This window comes from Mirounga angustirostris, unplaced genomic scaffold (genome assembly GCF_029215605.1).
Source record: "Mirounga angustirostris isolate CCGP_5_RB_7025 unplaced genomic scaffold, mMirAng1.0.hap1 SCAF_10, whole genome shotgun sequence".
Lineage (NCBI taxonomy): Eukaryota > Metazoa > Chordata > Mammalia > Carnivora > Phocidae > Mirounga > Mirounga angustirostris.
This window is the reverse complement of record NW_026991718.1, coordinates 25187573-25207215: the sequence shown is the minus strand read 5'-3', so window position 1 is coordinate 25207215 and position 19643 is coordinate 25187573. Positions and strand designations below refer to the sequence as shown.

At 43.0% G+C, this 19643-nt stretch overlaps 1 protein-coding gene across 1 annotated transcript in view; it reads left to right on the top strand.

Moving 5' to 3' along the window:
• SRD5A2 (steroid 5 alpha-reductase 2) overlaps window positions 1-14486 on the top strand; it is a 46670-nt gene extending 32184 nt beyond the window's left edge. Inside the window, exons 2-5 of the mRNA XM_045883731.2 lie at window positions 427-590; window positions 5106-5207; window positions 7521-7671; window positions 10465-14486. Coding sequence (XP_045739687.1) covers window positions 427-590; window positions 5106-5207; window positions 7521-7671; window positions 10465-10531 — 484 coding nt within the window. The 3' untranslated portion in view covers window positions 10532-14486. The remainder of the gene's footprint in view (window positions 1-426; window positions 591-5105; window positions 5208-7520; window positions 7672-10464) is intronic.
• Window positions 14487-19643: the final 5157 nt, after the last annotated feature.

Sequence of the window (19643 nt, the reverse complement as noted above, 5' to 3'; positions counted from 1 at the left end):
GGGACTCCAGGATCATGACCTGAGCCGAAGGCAGTCGCCCAACCAACTGAGCCACCCAGGCGCCCCAGTAATGTTCTTTTTTGCATAAGTTCAAGGGAAATGATTTTTAAAATGGGTTTTTTTTTTTTTTTTAAGATTTCATTTATTTATTTGACAGAAAGAGACACAGTGAGAGAGGGAATACAAGCAGAGGGAATGGGAGAGGGAGAGGGAGAAGCAGGCTCCCCGCTGAGCAGGGAGCCTGATGCGGGGCTCGATCCCAGGACCCTGGGATCATGACCTGAGCTGAAGGCAGATGCTTAATGACTGAGCCACCCAGGTGCCCCTTAAAAATGGGTTTGATATAATTGTTGTTTCATCTCATTGTTCGATTTTTTTTTTTTTTTTAAACGCTGCATCCTGACATTTCTTTCCCATCTATCTCAGGACCTTTGTTTACTCATTGCTCACTAGAGGGAGGCCTTTCCCAGCTGCGTTTCTTGTCAGAGGCTTTGTCTTCTGCATGGGAAATGGACTGCTCCAAGCCTACTATCTGGTTTACTGTGCTGAATACCCTGCTGAGTGGTACACAGACGGACGGTTTAGCCTGGGTAAGTGAACCTGGCCACTTCTTACCCACACCCCGCCTAAATCCCCAGCACCGCCCCCCCACCCACTGCAATTACCCCCCAGTGAATTCCATTCTCCTCTTCTCTCCCTGCTACCCCGCTCTTTTCTCTATAAAACAGCCAGAGAGCTCTTTGAAAATCATGTCACTCCCCACCTCAGAATCCTCCAGTACATTTCTGCTACTCTCGGGATAAAAGACGAATTCCTTATCACTGCCTATGTCTGTGATGCCTAAATGTTGTTGGTCCTGCCCGATTTCCCCACCCCGTTTCTTGCCTCCGTCCAGTTACTATACTGTAGTCTCAGTGGCCTTTCTGCTGGGCCTGAAATGGTCAAGCTGGTCCTGCCCCAGAACTTTTGTACAGACTGTTCCCTCTGCCTAGAATGTTCTGTCCACATATACTCATGGAGGTTGGTCCCTCACTTTATTTAGTGCCTCCTCAAAGAGACTTTTCCTGACCATTTTTTCTAAAATAGTAGAAAACACTGTTGAGGTTTTTTTTTTCATTATCTGCAAGAGGAACTCAAGTCGGGAAGGTTCAATTGTTTGTATATTATTTTGGCTTAAACCAAAATGCTGGGATTACCCTTAATTCCTCTCTTTACATCACACATCAAATTCTCTGTCGGTTTAGGATGGCTGCATCTAGCTCCATAACATGTACCCACAGGGCTCACTTCTCCCTTGCGCCTCCGACTTGGTCCTGGTCTGAGCCTTGATGGCCTCTTGCTGGGACCGCCAAAGTGACCTTCACACTAAGCTTCCTGCCGCCGGTACCGGCCTTCAATAGCCCCTTCTGCACACAGCAGTCAGAGGGAATGTTTGAAAACACAAATGACTGGAGGATTGGTTGTATGAATGCTGAACATGCACACAATGGAGTGCTCTGGAGCCCCAGAAACAAACAAACAAACAAACAAAACAAAAACAAGGAAGATCTCTGTGTTCCTGTGAAGTATCTCCAGAATATGTGGTTAAATAAAAATAAAGTGTGAACAGTGTATCTAGAATGCTACTTTTCATGTAGAAAGGATGGAAGGAAAATGTGTGTGTGTGTGTGTGTGTGTGTGTGTGTATAAAACTAGAAAAGGGAATATCGGATTGATAAAAAAAGAAACTAATTTTAAAAAGATGACCTTTAGGTCTGGGGGAAAGATAATGGATGGCAGGCAGAACTTTTCTTTCAATATGATTTTGCCCTTTAAATCATGAAACTTAATAATTTCGTTTAAAAAAATCTAAATGGGGGACCCTGGCTGGCTCAGTTGGTGGAGCGAGCAACTCTTGATCTTGGGGTCGTGAGTTTGAGCCCCCGATGTGGTGCAGAGATTACTTAAGTAAATAAAACTCAAAAAAAGTCTACATGGAAGACCCTAAAACTGAGAACAAACCAATAAATGTACCTAACTATATGTTGAACTGGTAATATAACCATACAGGAAAATGATTTATGTTAGTTTACAAGAAATAAGGAGAATGAAGAGATAAGTTGAATGCCACCATCAGGAAGTGAACCAGTCTTATCTAGAAAGGGGGGCATTCTGAGGTACAACTGTCTGGTGTCTTTTTAAGAAGCCAGTGCCCTAAAAATTTTTTAAAAAGGTAAGGGTCAGGTCACCTGGGTGACTCAGTCGGTTGAGCATCTGACTTTTGGTTTTGGCTCAGGTCATGATCTCATGGGTCATGAGATGAAGCCCAGCGTTGGGCTCTGCACTCAGCAGAGGGTCTGCTTGAAGAATCTCTCCCTCTGCCCCTCTACCTGCATGCACGCATATACCCCTCTCTCTCTCTCTCTCAGATAAATTAAAAAAAAATTTTTTTTTTTTTTTTTAAAGGGAAAGGGTCTGGGCAAGATTAAAATGGCCTTTAAAGAGATAATGACCAGATGCCAGGTATGGTCTTATACTGGACTTTGGTTTTCACAAACCAGCCATAAGAAGCATTTTGGGGCCATCTGGGGAAATGGAAATATGGCCTAGATATTATATAAGATGAAAATCTGGAAAGATATGCACTAACGTGTTTAATGGTTATAATTTCTGGGTGGTAGGAATAAGGTGTCTGGATTTTCTTATTTTTGCTAATTCACATTTAGTATTCCATGTAACATATTTACTTCCTTTGTAACAATAATAAATGGAAATCATTTCCTATTTCTCCCCTGCTCCAAACCTGCCAATGGCTTTCTCTTGCACTTAACAATCCAAACTCCTCACCAAAGCCTACAGTGCTTAGTGTGTTTTTTTAGTTATCATCCTGTCCACATTTTCCCACTTTTCTCTCTGTCTTAAAGTCTCAACTACACCAGCCTTCCTTCTGTTTTTTTAGACAGAGTAAACCTATTCTAGCCTCAGGGCCTTTGCACCTGCTAATCCCTATACCAGATTGCTCTCCCTCAGATCTGTGCATTCTTATTATTCAGATCACAGGACAAAATGCCAAATCTTCAGAAAAGTTTTCCCTATCCACCTCATCTAAGTAGAGACACCTCCTCCCCTCCCCGGTTCACTCTCTATCTCCTGATCCTGTGATTTTCTGCTCTGCAGTGACATTATATGATTTAAAATATTTTAGTTATTTGAATTCATTTCTGTCTTATTCCACTAAAATGTAAGCTCTATGAGAACAGATACCCTGACTGTTTTCTCACTACTGTATCCTTGGTGTTTAAGACAACGCTTGGTGTATTATAAGCTCTCAATATTGGTTGAATGAATAAATGAATGAACAAGTGAACACATGAGTGAGTCTTGTGCCATCCTTGTGAAACAGGTACTATTCAAATCCGTTTTACAGATGAGAAAACAGAGGCTGAGAGGTCAGTGACTTGCCCAAGGACACACAGACCTTGAGTCTAAGGTTTCTGCTTTGTCTCCAGCTGTGCCTGTTGTCTCCCCTCCTTCTTTCAACCTCCTGCCATTGGTGTCTCTCCCTAGTTTCCCTTTCTTCCAGGCCAATATTTTAAAAAATTTATTATTGAAGCATAGTTGACATACAATGTTATATTAGTTTCCAGATGCATAGCGTAGTAATTCAGCAATTCTGTGCATTGTTCAGTGCTCCCCAAGATGAGTGTAGTCACCACTTGTCACCATACAACGGCCAGTGATCTTTTGACTAGACAAGACTCATTGTTTCCTGTCGTAGCAAATGAGGTGAGAGGAGATCTGTTTTTAATTCAAGTGTTCTTGCTTTTTGCCTCATGTATTTTGATCAGCACAAATACACATTGTTGAGAGGTGGAGGTTGGGCATCTATGTGGAACAGTGAGTGTTTCTGGGGTGTCATGGTGCCCACTGGGGTGCAAGACCTCACATCCCTGATCCTGGCTCTCCTCACCTCAGACCCGGGCTTCTTTCTGAGCCAGTAAATGGGGAACAAGACTATGTGTGAACTGGCAGTGGTTGAAGCCAGTTTGCTAGGTGCCAGGCTCCCCAGTCTGATTCATGTTACTTTCATGAGAATGGGTATATCACTCAGGAATGCTCTCAGCAGTGAGTCACAGAAAACCAGTTCATAGTGACTTAAATAATTAAAAATGTCTATTTCTTACATAACAAGAATGTCCAAAGGTAGGTGGCTTCTGCATTCCTTTAGTTGCTTACAGATATCATTAAGATCCCAGGAACTTCCTATACTTTCTATTCCACTGTTCTTAACATGTTTACCTGTGGTCCTCATCATATTCACTTCATGATTACAAGACAGTTGCTAGAGCTCAAGGCATCACATCTGGCAATGAAAGGGGAGGAAGGCAGTAGAGGCACTGGTCCCATCTTCCCTTTTATCAGGAAAGTAAAAATTTCCAAGGAAATTTCCCTTTATATCGCTGTGGCAAAAATAGGTCACATGACCACTTTTCAGCCTTCCAGCCTCTATAGTGGGGGAAGGCAAAGGAGGAGGGTTTGGAATTAGCAGTTGAGTTTGCCAACCACAATTTAATTATTTGGGAATGAGCCAAAAGTTTGCTATTATTCATTTATTCATTGGACAATGGTGTTGTTCCCTTTCTCTCCTCTCCCACCTGCCTCCATCCTGTGACACTGTATACTTTCAGTCTTTTGGTCTATGCACATATGGCCTCTCCACCCACATTTGGGACAACGGCTAATTAGCCACCCTTTGCCATATCTTTGTAACGTTCTCAGAATTTGAAATTAAATGCACTTCTCTTCACTTAAAAAAAAAACCAGCTTGTGAGAAAAACATCAAAACCAGGATACATTTTTTTTTTTAACCAGGATACATTTTTAAAAAAAGATTTTATTTATTTATTTGAGAGAGAAAGTGTGTGTGAGAGAGAGCACAAGCAGGGGGAGCAGCAGAGGGAGAGGGAGAAGCAGGCTCCCCGCTGAGCAGGGAGCCCGATGCGGGGCTCGATCCCAGGACCCTGGGATCACGACCTGACCCGAAGGCAGATGCTTAACCGACTGAGCCACCCAGGCACCCCACCAGGATACATTTTTAACTTCTTCCCTCTGTCTTCTTTGCTAAGGTGTCTTCTTATTTATTTTGGGAATGGGAATCAACATTCATAGTGACTACATATTGCGCCAGCTCAGGAAGCCTGGAGAAGTCATCTATAGGATTCCGCAAGGTAATATCTCCCCTGTCCTCCAAATTTCCACTCTTCCTTGGGAGCCTGTCCCAGAGGTTATGCTATGAGTAGCAAATGGAGAGGTTGCGGTGAGGGCAGATGACACAATATATCCCAGTTTGCCTCTGACTTCTCCTTCACATCCCCTCCCAGCCTACAACACGTTTGCTTTTTCTGATCTAAACCTGGAAGTTCAGCTAGAGGCACCCTCGGGAATGTGCAACATCATAATACCTTGAGGGTGGGGGAGTGCAAGGCTTGGGGTAAGGTGGAAATAGGCTGCCACCTCGTTACAGTAGGTAAGATTACCATGTACTGTACTAGGCTTCTCCAGAGAAACAGAACCAATAGGATATAGATACAGCTATAGAAACATAAGGAGATTTGTTATGAGGAATTGGCTCACGTGATCATGGAAGCTGAGAAATCCCATGATCTGTTACCAGCAAGTTGGAGACCCGGAGAGTAGGTGGTGTAAGCTCTAGTCTGTGTGCAAGAGAAGACTGATGTCCTAGCTTAAAGACAGTCAGGCAGAGAGAGTGGACTCTCCCTTACTTGGCCTTTTTGTTCTATTCAGGCCTTCAATGGATTGGATGAGGCCCACCCACGTCGGGGAGGGAGATCTGCTTTAGTCAGTGTATAGATTTAAATGTTAATCTCATCCAGGAACAGCCCCACAGACATACCCAGAAATAATGTTTAATCAAATATCTAGGCATGCTATAGCCCAGTCAGGTTAACACAGAAAATTAAGCATCATGTGTACCCGCTGTGTTGGTCCTTCATGAATTAGCCAATAAAGCTGAGTTGTGTATTACTTGTCTTCTCCGGTTGACCTAGACTCATCTAGTGAGTAGTCAGGGGTGGTACTGTACACATTTCCTGCCACTTGTATTTTCTTAAAGGTATGGAGAGCCATAATTACTTAATCAAAAATTAGGATGGGAGGTCTTACAAGTGCAAATGCTTTCTCAGATATAAAGTCACAGAATATTTGAAATCCTAACTGTTCCCAAGAAACCAGGTGCGAGGTTGACAAACATAAGCAGGTGAGAGTGAATTAGTCCAAGTAATCCTTTGCTATTTTAGGTGGTATTTGGGTAGGTTGATGGCTCCTTTTGATGTAAATAGAACCTGTTATTTACTTTAAAATCTTTCCTGAATTACAGTATGACATTGATATTCATTTATTAATAAAATAATGACAGAGCTACAATGAATTCAGTAACACATTTAAATGAATTTAAATGTTGCTGACATCCTCATGGTGTCTACATCAAACAAAAATAATGCCAAATATTGAGATATGCTGTTTGCAATTTATAGGCCCATATACCAGCAACAATTTATAGACCCTCTGTGGGAGGTCAGTGGTTTCTCCCAGGGTCTGGGAGATCACAGGTCTGGAGCTGCTGACATAGTGACATCTTTAGGGAAGATAACTTGAAGGAGCTTTGGGATTTTAAATATTCACTCAATAATTAGCCAAACAAAGAAGAGCAGAGAATTCTCTTAAAAGCTAGATTGTCAAAGTTAGTTTCCAACTATTAAGGTATGTTACAGAATGATTTAAATACAAAAGATTCTTTATATAACTATGGAAAGAAAAAAACTAGTTTACTGTAGGGCAGAAAGTGGATACATTAACTATCATTGGAAATGTGTTGGTTTCTATTTACAGGTTTGATATCAGACATGTATGGTTGGATAGAAAAGCAAACCTTGAAAATCAGCAGAAGCAGACCTCACCAGCCCCCAGGAGGGCAAAGCCCCTGCAGCTCCCACTCACTTCCTTCAACTTGAACAGAGTATATACACTCCTTTGCAGGGGTGGGGAGGGGCAAATGCCACAGGAAAATGTCATTACTTCTAGCATCAACACAGGTTTTTATTATTGTCACATAGCGGGTTGTTCATTTTGTCTGAGTACCCACCTGAAATATGCTGTGCGGGCGTCCAGGGGAGAGGTGAGAAGGTGAGAGGTGGCTTGGGAACAAAACGAAAACCCGGCCTCCTGCTCCTCATCATTGTCTTGCCTGGAGCCAAGGGGTGCAGCAGCCGCTGCTAGAGATTGGCTGGAGCCCATCAAGCGGTTGGGGCCATGATTCCGGGAAGTTCTGAGGGCAACAGGCTGTTGTCACTGTGTTTATCCTTCTCCCCAAGAGGACTGCGCCAGGCTGCGATGACCATAAGGAAGTCTCCAGCCCCACATTTGTCATAACTGCCTTTATGTGCTTTGGAACGAAGCAGAGGGGTTTGAATGTGGCAGTGACCCGGTTCTGATGACGGACCTTTCCGTTCTTCTGCCCGCAGGTGGCTTGTTTACGTATGTTTCCGGAGCCAATTTCCTTGGTGAGGTCATTGAATGGACGGGCTATGCCCTGGCCACTTGGTCCCTCCCAGCACTTGCGTTTGCGTTTTTCTCACTTTGTTTCCTGGGGCTGCGAGCCTTCCACCACCACAGGTAAATTTCTCAATTCATCACATAGCTTTCTGCTCCAAGCCGTCTTCCAGCACTCCGAGTCAGGTATAGAAACCTGAGACATGTATTTTTATAAGGTAAGGTTGATACAGAAATCCGGACTGGTAAATTCTGACTTTGAACTTGGAATTCAGCTGGGTGACAGTATCGTAAACACTTTTTTTTTTTTTCCTATGAGTAAAACTAAACCCATGTAGGGAGAGGCACACCCGAGGTGTCTTGGGAAGCCACCTGCCACCTTACAGAAGAAGGCTTCTGGGCAAGGAAGTTAGGAGTTAGTTGGCCTGGGCTCTGTGCCCTCCTAGCAGGCTCACCTGCGTGGGCTCTAGGTAAGGGTCCAGAGGTCCAAGAAGTATCTTCCATTTCCATGCTTCAATTCAAATTCACTTCTGCCACATCTCTCAAAGTGTGTCCCATGGGCAGCACTGTCCACAGCTTCACGGATAATCCTGAGGTCCAGCCACGATGAAGTACCGCCAGGGAGAAGCCTAGCCTCTGGTCTAGTGTGGCTACTATCTTTAATTCTGGCTTTGGTGCTAATAGTTCAGGTAATCACAGAGCCCTGGACACTCCAGGATTATTCTCCTGGAATCTGTGTGACACCAGGGCTTATTCTGGCACTCCCCTTTATCCGTGAACCCCACCCTCCATAAAGCCTAGCCAAGGTCATTGCTGGCTTCTTGGGAAGGTAGGGTAAGTGAATGCTTATGTGGTGTGATTGCAGGACTGTCCCCTCACCTGGGGAATGCCAGGAATTGTAGGGGTTTAGAACCTTTCCTCTGTAGGTCTAGCCTAAAGCCTTACTAAATTCCACCTGCCCCCCCAGACCCTGTACCTGCGATGGGGTGGGGACAGAAGCATTAACTAAAAGCATCACTGCAAGGGGAAGAGTAATGCACTAAGTTGCTATCGGGTTTTGCATTTGAACTTCAGATCCTTTCTCTAAAATGGCATTTGCGGCTGGAGAGACACAGAGCGAGGGAGGGATAGCCAAAGGGGGAGCAGCCTTGGAACCAGGACCTGGGGGACCCCTTAAGCTCCTGCATGGGTGTTTTAGTCGGGCTAATGATTAATTTTGTAGTTTTGAAGGTTAAACCAAGAATGGGTTCTTTTCCTCAGAGTGGACTTTACGCAGACGTGTCAGAAATGAATGAAATAGCAGCTGTCCTCATGACGGGCGCCGGCCACCTGCTAGCCTTGGTAGGGACGGGCTGCAAGGGCGTCCCCAGCTTGTAAGACAGTCCTCGTTCTCCTCTCTTGAGGCAGAGTCTGTTGCCCACCAGAGGCGGAGAGGGAGAGGGCAGAGAGGGCGTCACCCAGCAGTCGGAGGGACCGTGGGAAGTGGTCTCAGGTGGGGCCAGTCAGGGGAGGGACAGGAGTTCCACCAGGTCTCCAGCAGGTGCAACAGCAAAATCCAAACTCTGGCCCTGACCTGTGAGGTCAGATTGCTCCATAAGGAAGGCCAGGCATCTTTTCTGTGGGGATAACTGGGCTTTGTGAGAAGCAACTCATCAGACCTCGCTAAGCATAGCGCGAGAAACCAGCCACCTCTTGTCACATATTATTACTGTTTACTGCCCGTGATTTTCACTCAAGAGCTACCAGCTTCAACTAGCTGGTTCAGCCTGGTCACTGAAGGAGAAAGCCACTTCACCACATGTACTAATCTTCCAGGCCTGGGGCGCCTGGGTGGCTCAGTTGGTTAAGCGACTGCCTTCGGCTCAGGTCATGATCCTGGAGTCCCGGGATTGAGTCCCGCATCGGGCTCCCTGCTCGGCAGGGAGTCTGCTTCTCCCTCTGACCCTCCTCCCTCTCATGTGCTCTCTCTCTCTCATTCTCTCTGTCTCAAATGAATAAATAAAAAAAAAATCTTTAAAAAAAAAAAAAAAATCTTCCAGGCCTGCCAAAGCAGATGACCACAAACCGAGTGGCTTGAAATGATAGAAATTTATTCACTCACAGTTCTGGAGGCAGAAGTCTGAAATCAAAGTGTATGTTGGAGGTTCTAGGCGAGGATCCTTCCTTGCCTCCTCCTGGCTTCTGTTTGCACCCCCAACCCAGTGTGTTCCATGGTCTACAGCTCCATCCCCAGTCTCTGCCTCCATGTCCACATGGCCTCCTCCCCTGCTTGTCTCTGGTCCCCTTCAGTCACACTGGATTAAGGGCCTTTCCTGTTCCAGGATGCCCTTATCTTACCTTACTAAATCATATCGGCCATGACCCTATTTCCAGGTAAGTCTTCCAGGTTAAGACTTCAAGCATATATTCTGGGGGGACACAATTCAACCCAGAATATGAGGTAACATTTTCTTGGCATTCCCAAGGCCTCATGAGGGGATATTTTCCTGGGAACATTGCCAGTTCTCTAGGATTAATCTTGCTCATGGTCTTTGGGCTCTCTGATTCAACCCAAGTGAATCCATTGAGCAGTTCCTTCCAGCTTTTCCCTTTTTTTATTGTGATAAAATACACATAACATAAAATTTACCATTTTGGCCATTTTCAGTGTACCATTTAGTGGCATTAGGTACATCCATAATGTTGTGCAACCATCACCACAGTCCTCTGGCTATTACTTTTTATTTCCCAACACAAGAAACTTCAACATTTATTTATGGGAGAGGATGCAGGAGGGAGAAGGAAGATGGACAAATGGCCATCTGCACGAGTCAGGCCCTGAGTAACTGTAGCTTGCTTTGTAACAAGGATCTCAGACCCAGCAAACCTCAATGGTTGACCACTGCTTACTATAGTTATTCCTTTCTTGTCTTTTAGGTTCTACCTCAAGATGTTTGAGGACTATCCCAAATCTCGGAAGGCCCTCATTCCATTTATTTTTTGAAGAAACCAGATAAAGAAGGAACTAAAAGCTCCTACATGACTGTTGAACACCATCAAGCTGATGAGCCTGTAACTTTTAAAGTTCCAGTGTCTATCTATACCAGGAGGCCTCTTGTGTTCTGACAGCCGGCCTGGAGATTCTGTGAGGTGGCTATTTCATGTGTCCTGCACCCTCCCGGGGTCTCTCTCCTGATCTCCTGTTGTTGCTTCCACAAGGCTCTTCTCCACACAGAGGCATCTGTCTGCTCTTTATCTAGTCCTCCTAGAAAGTGCAAAACTTCCCTATGCCTTTTCTTCTTGGGGTGATCTAAGTACATGTGGCCTAACACCTGCTTTGTGTCAATGTAAGACAGCCCTGTGGCCGGGGAAGTTTTCAGTTGAGGGCAGTGTTTGTAGAATTTATTAAAGGTACATATTTTACGCCCATACAAATGAGCAGATATTGAAATTCTGGAGCTGCATGGACCCCGAGCAAATCTACTCCCAAATGAAAACCCAGTCACACTTTCCTCTCCCTCAGTTAATTATGAAAGATGTGAGATGATGAAGTGGACTTTTAATAGAGGAGCCCTCTCTTCATAATTGCTGAAGGTGCAAGGAGGCATTGACCCCATTTCAAATTTGTGCATTGTCTCAGTGCCTCTGGCTTCCTGAAGTTTCCAGGATCCCTGTCAGAGATATCCCAGAAAACTGGTGTGGGGTTTATTGAAGGTCAGGTTTCTTGACCACAAAGAGAGAGGCCTGACTCTGGTTGGCGACTGAGATAGTAAAAAAGTGTTTTACAGTAGACACTGCCCGCTCTGATATTCTTGGAAACCTGTGGAAATATCCAAATAATGAGAGAGTGTCAAAGAAGGGAAATGACTGAGCAAGATCATAGGTTGCTTGCCTGGACAGGAAGTTTCAAGTGACACGGAAGCATTTCAGAAGTGCTCGGCAACTTTTCTTCTATTTTTTCATGGCAAGTCCTCAACATTTCCTAGGGGCAGCCTGAACATCAGTCCTCCAAGTCCCTAAGGGCGCAGGCTGAAAGCCACCACCAGAGGCCTGTGGCTGGCAGAAAACCTCTTTTGTTTGGCTCAGTCAGACAGGGATTCAACACATAGTTTGACTTTCTTTTTTTTTTTTTTTTAACATTAGAAGTTTCCAAAATTTCAAAGTTAGGTCTCTACATTTCAGTTTCCCTTGAAACGTTGGAGGCTGTGGGCCCACGGAACCTGCTAAGAGTGGGGACTGATCAGCTAGTCCGTATTAGAATTTGCAGCCTTGGTGGAGGGGTCACCCTAGGTGGGTCCTCAGACACTGGGCTCTTTAAGGGAGGGGCTGAACACTCAGAATCAGAATATAGGAAAACATTTATCCCCTCAGGTTCAGGTTCATGGCAAGCGTCGGTCATGTTTAGCAAGCCCTTTTGGGAAATGAACACCAATTTTATCAGGTGAGGTGCTAAGTACAGAAATTCACTGTATAAGAAACAAGACGTTTGAAAGGTCTGAGGATGATATATATAACTGAAAAATACAAACTGTAATCATATAAATGTTTTTCTGGTTTTTTTGTTTATTAAATGCCTCTCAAATCACGGATATTAAGTAATTTTGTTTGAATTGAAAGATCCCTGGGCTCATGAGGATTTTTATAAGGTGTTGAGTTGTGGAGCTGTGGGGTTTTTGTTGTTGTTGTTTGCATTTCTTTCTTTCTTTCTTTCTTTCTTTCTTTCTTTCTTCCTTCCTTCCTTCCTTCCTTCCTTCCTTCCTTCCTTCCTTCCTTCCTTCCTTTCTTTCTTTCTTTCTTTCTTTCTTTCTTTCTTTCTTTCTTTCTTTCTTTCTTTTTAAAAAAGTATTGCTTCCTTTTTGCTCTTCTCTCTTCATTTTGTCAACTTGAAATTAGGGGCTCTCAGTTGAAAACAAAAGATAAATATAACTTAAATGGTTTCTCAACCACAGCTCAGAACTGCAAACAGGTGTAGGAAAGGTGCTGGAGAATGTACTAAGGCTAGATGCCATCCCTAATATCTTAGTGACATAAATCTTAAGGTGTAGCTTGGGCTCTGTGAAATAAAAGACTTCCAATTCTCTCCATGACATTGAAAACTGCCTTTATTAAAACCTTTATCTTATTACCATATAAAATATCTGGGCCAGTCCTTGAAATATAGTAAGTGCTCAATGAACGGCAGCTCCTTTTTGCCCAGTAGGTGCAATCTCGGGACAAAACTGCCATTCAGTGATTGCATTTTTTTTTTTTTTTTTGCCACAAGAGGGTGCTCTCTAGAATTTTTAGGCCAACCCTGATTTAATAAGGTAATTTACATATTTGGAAATTGAAAAAACCCTATTGTCCTTTCAAGTTTACATGATCGTGAACCTTGCTTTTTAAAAATTTATTTATGTTTTAGTCTGACGTGGGGCTCGAACTCATGACCACGTGATCAAGAGTGCCACACTCTACCAAATGAGCCAGCCAGGTGCCCCTCATGTGGACCTTCTTAATTTAAGCATAGTGTAGAATAAAATTCACATAATCTTAACTCTTCCCTTGATAGCTGAGGTATTCTCAGTGCTCTAAGGCCATTGTTTTCAACCCGTTTTCTCTGTCTGGGCTAGAATATGTATGCAGATTGAGTACAATAAAAGTCTGAAGGGAAGATGTGCTCATCCCTAAACGTATTTCCCTTTTCTCCTAAAACTAGAATGCTACGAAGATATGGCTAATTTAGGTTTCTGTGGAGTGGTTTTTGAAACCAGGGACTAAAATATGACAGTGGCTTCTTACTAAATTTTCTTACTAAAATTTTCTTGGAGGGAATGTTTTCCTACTGACCTTGTAGAAGATGTTGTAGTGTTCTGTTTGTCTTCAGAATTAAAGAGCTGAAGCACATTTAAGACATCCACTAGTCCCACCCCTTCATGTAATAGATGGAGATGCTGAGACCCACAGTGTTGAAGTGCCTCCCAGGGTCACATAGCTGGTCAGAACAGCCATCCTCCCTTATCCCTTTAAGGATCAGAAGTCTATCTTCTCAGGGCATAGCAGGCTTTTAGAAGAGAGACCTAGCACAGCCTAGAGATGGGTGTGAATTTAAGGCCTGAACACACTCATTCACTCTGCAGTCATTTATTATTTAAAATATGGAAAATGGTAAGGGGTGGGAGGATATTGTTGAGACATGATTCTTGCCCTTTAAGGGTCGCCATTTAGATTTCTGAAGAACTCATGCAGGAGAAAAATAGCCAGAGATTCAGAAATCTACCAATTGTCATGTCCATTTTGTGGGATCTGTTGCCCTCACTCTGTGGAGAGGATCAGGCTATACCCTATCATGAACCTATTTCATAAAACAAAGGTGTAGTAGAGATCATGCTGTAGAAGAGATGACAGTTGTGTTCAGTCTGAAGAAGCTTCAAGTCACAAGTTCCCTTTACCCCCAAGGCTTATCTCCCAAAGGCGCATCACTGGCTGTCCTGCATTCAAAAAGGAAAAAAAGACCTCTAATGAGTACTTTGCAATTAAATAGTGATTTAGGTGGTCTAACCCTTTCAGGAACAAATAAATAAGCCTATGGTTTTACTGCCTTGCAGTTTTTCAATAGCTGCCTTGACTTTTTGTGGTAACCTTATGGTAATCTCACCAAGAATCAAAGGATAAAGCTCTTGGCACGTGAAGGAATGGATTGAAGAGTCATTTCCTTTTTGCCTGGCCTTTGATTCTCTAATAGACTGTGGGCTGAGGTCCAGGCAAAGCAAATAAGCGAGGGTAACAATAAATGTTAAGCAAAACCTTCTAGAAAAGGCTGTTGATTGTTTTATAGCATCTATATTATCCCATGATAAAAGAAAGAGGCATGGTGCCAGATGGTAATGTGGGTGCTTGGATGATTTAATAGCCACTGAGTGGATTTAATTTCTAAGAGATTTGCTCATTCTCTCTGTAAGTCCATTAAACTGTGATCTTAAAAGGTTGCATGTTCTTTGTATCGAGTCTCATTTCTTCCCACCAACCAGAGCTTGGGATTTGGATGAGTGAAATACATTGTTGAAGAAGGTTAAATATGTACTAACCTGTGTTGGTTCCTTTTGTCCTCACCTTCGTGGCTTCAGGGTTTGGCTTTGCTCAGTGTAGGCCGAGGCTAGGTAAGGGTTATCCAAGACCTTCTCCCACATGGCAGGCTGGCTGGGAGCTGGAGGAGAGCAGAGAGAGGAGGGTGGGGAGTTTTGCCGGAGGAGCGGGGTGGAGGCAGGGGAAGGTTGGCAATGAAGTCAGGGAAAGGGCCTTGGGAAAGGGGGCCTCTCCTGACAGAGTGAGCTTCCTTCCCTTCCCTGGTCTTGGCCTGCGTAAGTCTGATCCCTTCCTTATCCTCCCAGGGAAAGAATCCCTCTGGGAGAGAGAATAAGCTCTTCTCAGAGCTCCTTTTTCACAAGCAAAGATGCTGAGTTTCTTTAAACACATGCCACATGGTTGAGCCTCACAATAAAGAGTTTAATTGTAATTCTGTCCACTCACCTCATAAAGACGGTTTTAAGTCTGTGCATCAGTGACACTTGTGAGAAAGAGGTGAAGGAATTGTTCTGAGAAGTGTGTAGCTGCCTCCAAGGTCTGTGAGGCCAGTGGGGAGATGAGAGCCTCCAGAGGATTAAGCACCCACGGCTTTGCCCTTTTCATGGTCTCTGTTTTCCTTTACTCCCGAGGCCCCAAAGAAAAGGATCCTTCCTTGTACTCTTAATCTCCTTCATCTATTTTACCTGCCCCCAGTAACCATCAGTTTGTTCCCTTCTGTTTTTTTTTTTGCTTTGTCTCTCTCTTTTTTTTATTTCTTAAATTCCATTCATTGTTTGTGCATAACACCCAGTGCTCCATACAGAACATGCCCTCTTTAATACCCATCACCAGGCTCACCCATCCGCCCACCCCCCTCCCCTCTAGAACCCTCAGTTTGTTTCTCAGAGTCCATCATCTCATGGTTCATCTCCCCTTCCGATTTCCCCCCTTCATTCTTCCCCTCCTACTATCTTCTTCTTCTTTTTTTTTTCTTAACATATATTGCATTATTTGTTTCAGAGGTACAGATCTGAGATTCAACAGTCTTGCACAATTCACAGCGCTTACCAGAGCACATACCCTCCCCAGTGTCTATCACCCAGTCACCCCATTCCTCCCACCCCAACCCCCACTCCAGCAACCCTCAGTTTGTTTCCTGAGATTAAGAATTCCTCAAATCAGTGAGGTCATATGATACATGTCTTTCTCTGTTTGACTTATTTCACTCAGCATAATACCCTCCAGTTCCATCCACATCGTTGCAAATGGCAAGATCTCATTCCTTTTGATGGCTGCATAATATTCCATTGTATATATATACCACATCTTCTTTATCCATTCATCTGTCAATGGACATCTTGGCTCTTTCCACAGTTTGGCTATTGTGGACATTGCTGCTATAAACATTGGGGTGCACGTACCCCTTCGGATGCCTACTTTTGTATCTTTGGGGTAAATACCCAGTAGTGCAATTGCTGGATGGTATGGTAGCTCTATTTTCAACTTTTTGAGGAACCTCCATACTGTTTTCCAGAGTGGTGAGCAAGGAATATTATAAGTGACAAGAAAGACATTGCATCATGATAAGGAAGCCAATTTATCAAAAAGACAAAACTAAAATTGTATGCATTTGTATGCAATAACAGAGTTTCAAAATATATAGGTAAAAACTTATATAACTGGAAGTAGGAATAAATCCATAATTGTAATCAAATTTCACCACCTTTCTCTGTGGACATTATCCCTACACTTTCAAATAACCTATATGTCAAAGCAGAAATTGCACAATAAATTAGAATGTTTTGAATCAGGGGTGCCTGGCTGCCACTCTTGATCTCAGGGTTGTGAGTTCAAACCCCATTTTCTAAAATGAAAATGAAAAACATGACATATCAAAATTTGTGACATGAGACATCCACAAATGGTCATGCTATAAAAATCAGGACTGAATTTATAACTAAAATACGAGAAAAATATATGAAACAATGTTCGAATGTTGAACAATAGACAGTGCATGACTGGTTACTGAGCAAAGGGAAATCAACAAGGTGAGCCCACAATTTCCTAAGCTTATTGATTGAAAAATCTTTTTCCAAGCCACAACACAGGGAAGGGAAACCCAAACAGCCAGCGGCCTCCCTGAATTGATAAAACAGAGTTGAGGATTTGGGAAAGCCAGGGTAGCCGGAATTCTGAGGGCTGACTTACCTAGAGGAGTCTGGGAAAGGTTCACAGAAGCAGCACTTAAACTAGGTCTTCCTTATGGCCATTATGAAACCAGAGATGAATTTTAAAGATGGACAAAAGTCCCAATATATTTAATTGAAAATTTGGGATAGAAAATTTTGAAGATGAGGGGCGCTTGGGTGGATCAGTCGGTTAAGTGTCTGCCTTCGGCTCAGGTTGTGATCCCAGGGTCCTGAGATTGAGCCCGGCATCGGGCTCCCTGCTCCACGAGGAACCTACTTATCTCTTTCCCACTCCCCCTGCTTGTGCTCTCTCTCTCTCTCTCTGTCAAATAAGTAAATAAAATCTTAAAAAAAAGAAAATTTTAAAGATGAAAATAAGGACTGTTGTCTTATATATAGTAGTCATTTGGACTCTAGGGACTATGTAATTTTTATCTGGTCTTCTCAATTTGGCTGAAGTCTGCTCTTCCCCCACAAACAAGGTGTTCTTCTTCCCGAATTTACAGGTGCTATGAATACTCTAACCCTTCCCAAGTGGGGGCACTTGGCTACTGGCAGAATTATTAGCAGAGTCTAATGTGGCTGAAGTGCCATCACACTTTGTCAACAGTTCTAATGCACTCTCTTCTTCATTCTAAAAGCCTTAGAAATATTTTAGGTAGATTTGTTCTGTCTGGCACCAGTTTAATAGATTCACTATTTTCCTGTAGCCTATAAGAATCATAGGAAAAACCTAGGTGCTTCGTATCTCTGAAGACAAGTCAAACTTTTCATTCATTCATTCAGCAAATCTATATTGAGACAACTAGATCTCACATGCAGGAGAATGGACTTGAACCCCTATCTCACACAATAAACAAAAATTAACTGAAAGTGAATTATGAAGGTAAATGTAAGCGCTAAAATATAAAATCATGTAGAAGCAAACATAGGAATAAATCTTTATGATGTTGGGTTAGGCAATGATTTCTTAGATATGACACCAAAAACACAAGCAATAAAAGAAAAGATTGGCAAGTTGGATTTTATCCAAATTAAAAATTTGTACTTCAAAGGACACCACCAAGAAAATAAATTGGCAACGGACAGACTGAGAAGCAATATTTGCAAATCATATATCTTATAAGGGACTTATATCCAGAATACATAAGGAAACTTTACAACTCAATAATAAATAGACAAATAACCCAATTAAAAATGGATAAAAGATTTGAATCGACCTTTCTTCACAGAAGATATAGAAATGTCCAATAAGGACATAAAAGATGCTCAACATCATTAATCATCAGGGAAATGCAAATCAAAACCGCCACTCAAAAAAAAATGAGACACCATTTCACGCTTACCAGAATAGCTACAATTTAAAAAGACAGACAGTAACAAGTGTTGAGGAGGAAGGGAAGAAATCAGAACCCTCATCCACTGTTAGTGGGAACATAAAATGGTGCAACATCTTTGGAAAGCAGTTTGGCAGTTCCTGAACATGTAAAATATAGGGTTACCATATAATCCAGCAATTCTACTCCCAGGTATCTATCTACTTTTATTTGGGTTTAAAGCACTAAGTAATCTGAAATGACAATTAAGGATCTCTTGTCAGGGATTAGGTGGGCTGACACTTTGTCACAGGGCAGAGAGGATGCAGAGGACGACCCTGCGGAGGAGGGACTGAGCCGTGCTCGGAGTGCCCTCTGGTGGAAGCTGCCTAGACGTGCAGAAGGGGCTGTGGGCAATCGGAAGTTGAATTGAGAACTCTGGGCATCCCAGAAAGTGGGGAGAGAGGCCAGAAAGGAAACAAGGAGTAAACTGCAAGGGAGAGAGATTTGATTCATCATAAGGAAGACAACAAACCTGGCTGTGAGCTCCTCATCACTGCAGTGTTCAAGAAGAGGCTGGAAGATGCCTTGGTGGTGAAGGTCGGGTGGAATGGAAGCCGGGGACTGGATTAGTGTTCTTTGAGCCCCGCTCTGAGTTTGTGACTGAGCGCTAGGCATTAAAGACAGTATTCTGGGCTGACAACTTTTCCTGGGCCAATCTGGCCTGTCGTTCCAGGCGGTTGATGGGAATCTGAATAGGGTCTCCCTGGGCATCAATAATTCAGTTGCCTTGAGCTCTGAGACAGAGCCAGTAACACCTGGATATGAGTAGATGGAAAAATGCAGAATTGAAGAAGTTTAGTTCAATTCAAGGGAAAACAGAATCGCCTAGAGCACCAAATTCTGGGCAACAGGACTTATGCTGCTTGCACTCAGGGGAGCTGTGGAGGACAAAAAATGGAAAAACTGTGATACATGAGAAGAGACTGTAGGAAAGTGGTATATTAGCGACTTGATTGTGCAAATCACTGTATTAGACACAAATTTTATGTTTTATTCATTTTTAGGAGAAAGAACAACATCATAAGAAGGCGAAATGATTATTAAAGATGTCTTTTCCATATCAACTTGATGAGAAATAATTTATTTACAACAAACTGTATCTGTTTCAAGCATACATACCATGAGTGTGAAACTACCCCTCCAATCAAGATACAGAACATTTCCTCATTCCCAAAAGATTCCCTATGCTTCTTTCCAGTGCATCCTTCACTCCACTCCTCATCACAGACACTCACTGATAGGCTTTTTGTCACTGTAGGTTAGTTTTCATTTTACCTAAATGGAATCATACACTATGCATTCTATCGTATGTGGTTTCTGTCATTCAGCATAACAGTCCGGGACACATCAGTGTGATCAGTCCATTCCTTGTTATTGCCAAGTGATTGCATTACATTTCCCAAAGTACATCCTGTTTTATTTACCATTTCACACGTTGACGGATTTTTAGGCTGTTTCTAGTTTTTGACAATTATAAATAAAGCAGCTATAAACATTTGTGTACAGA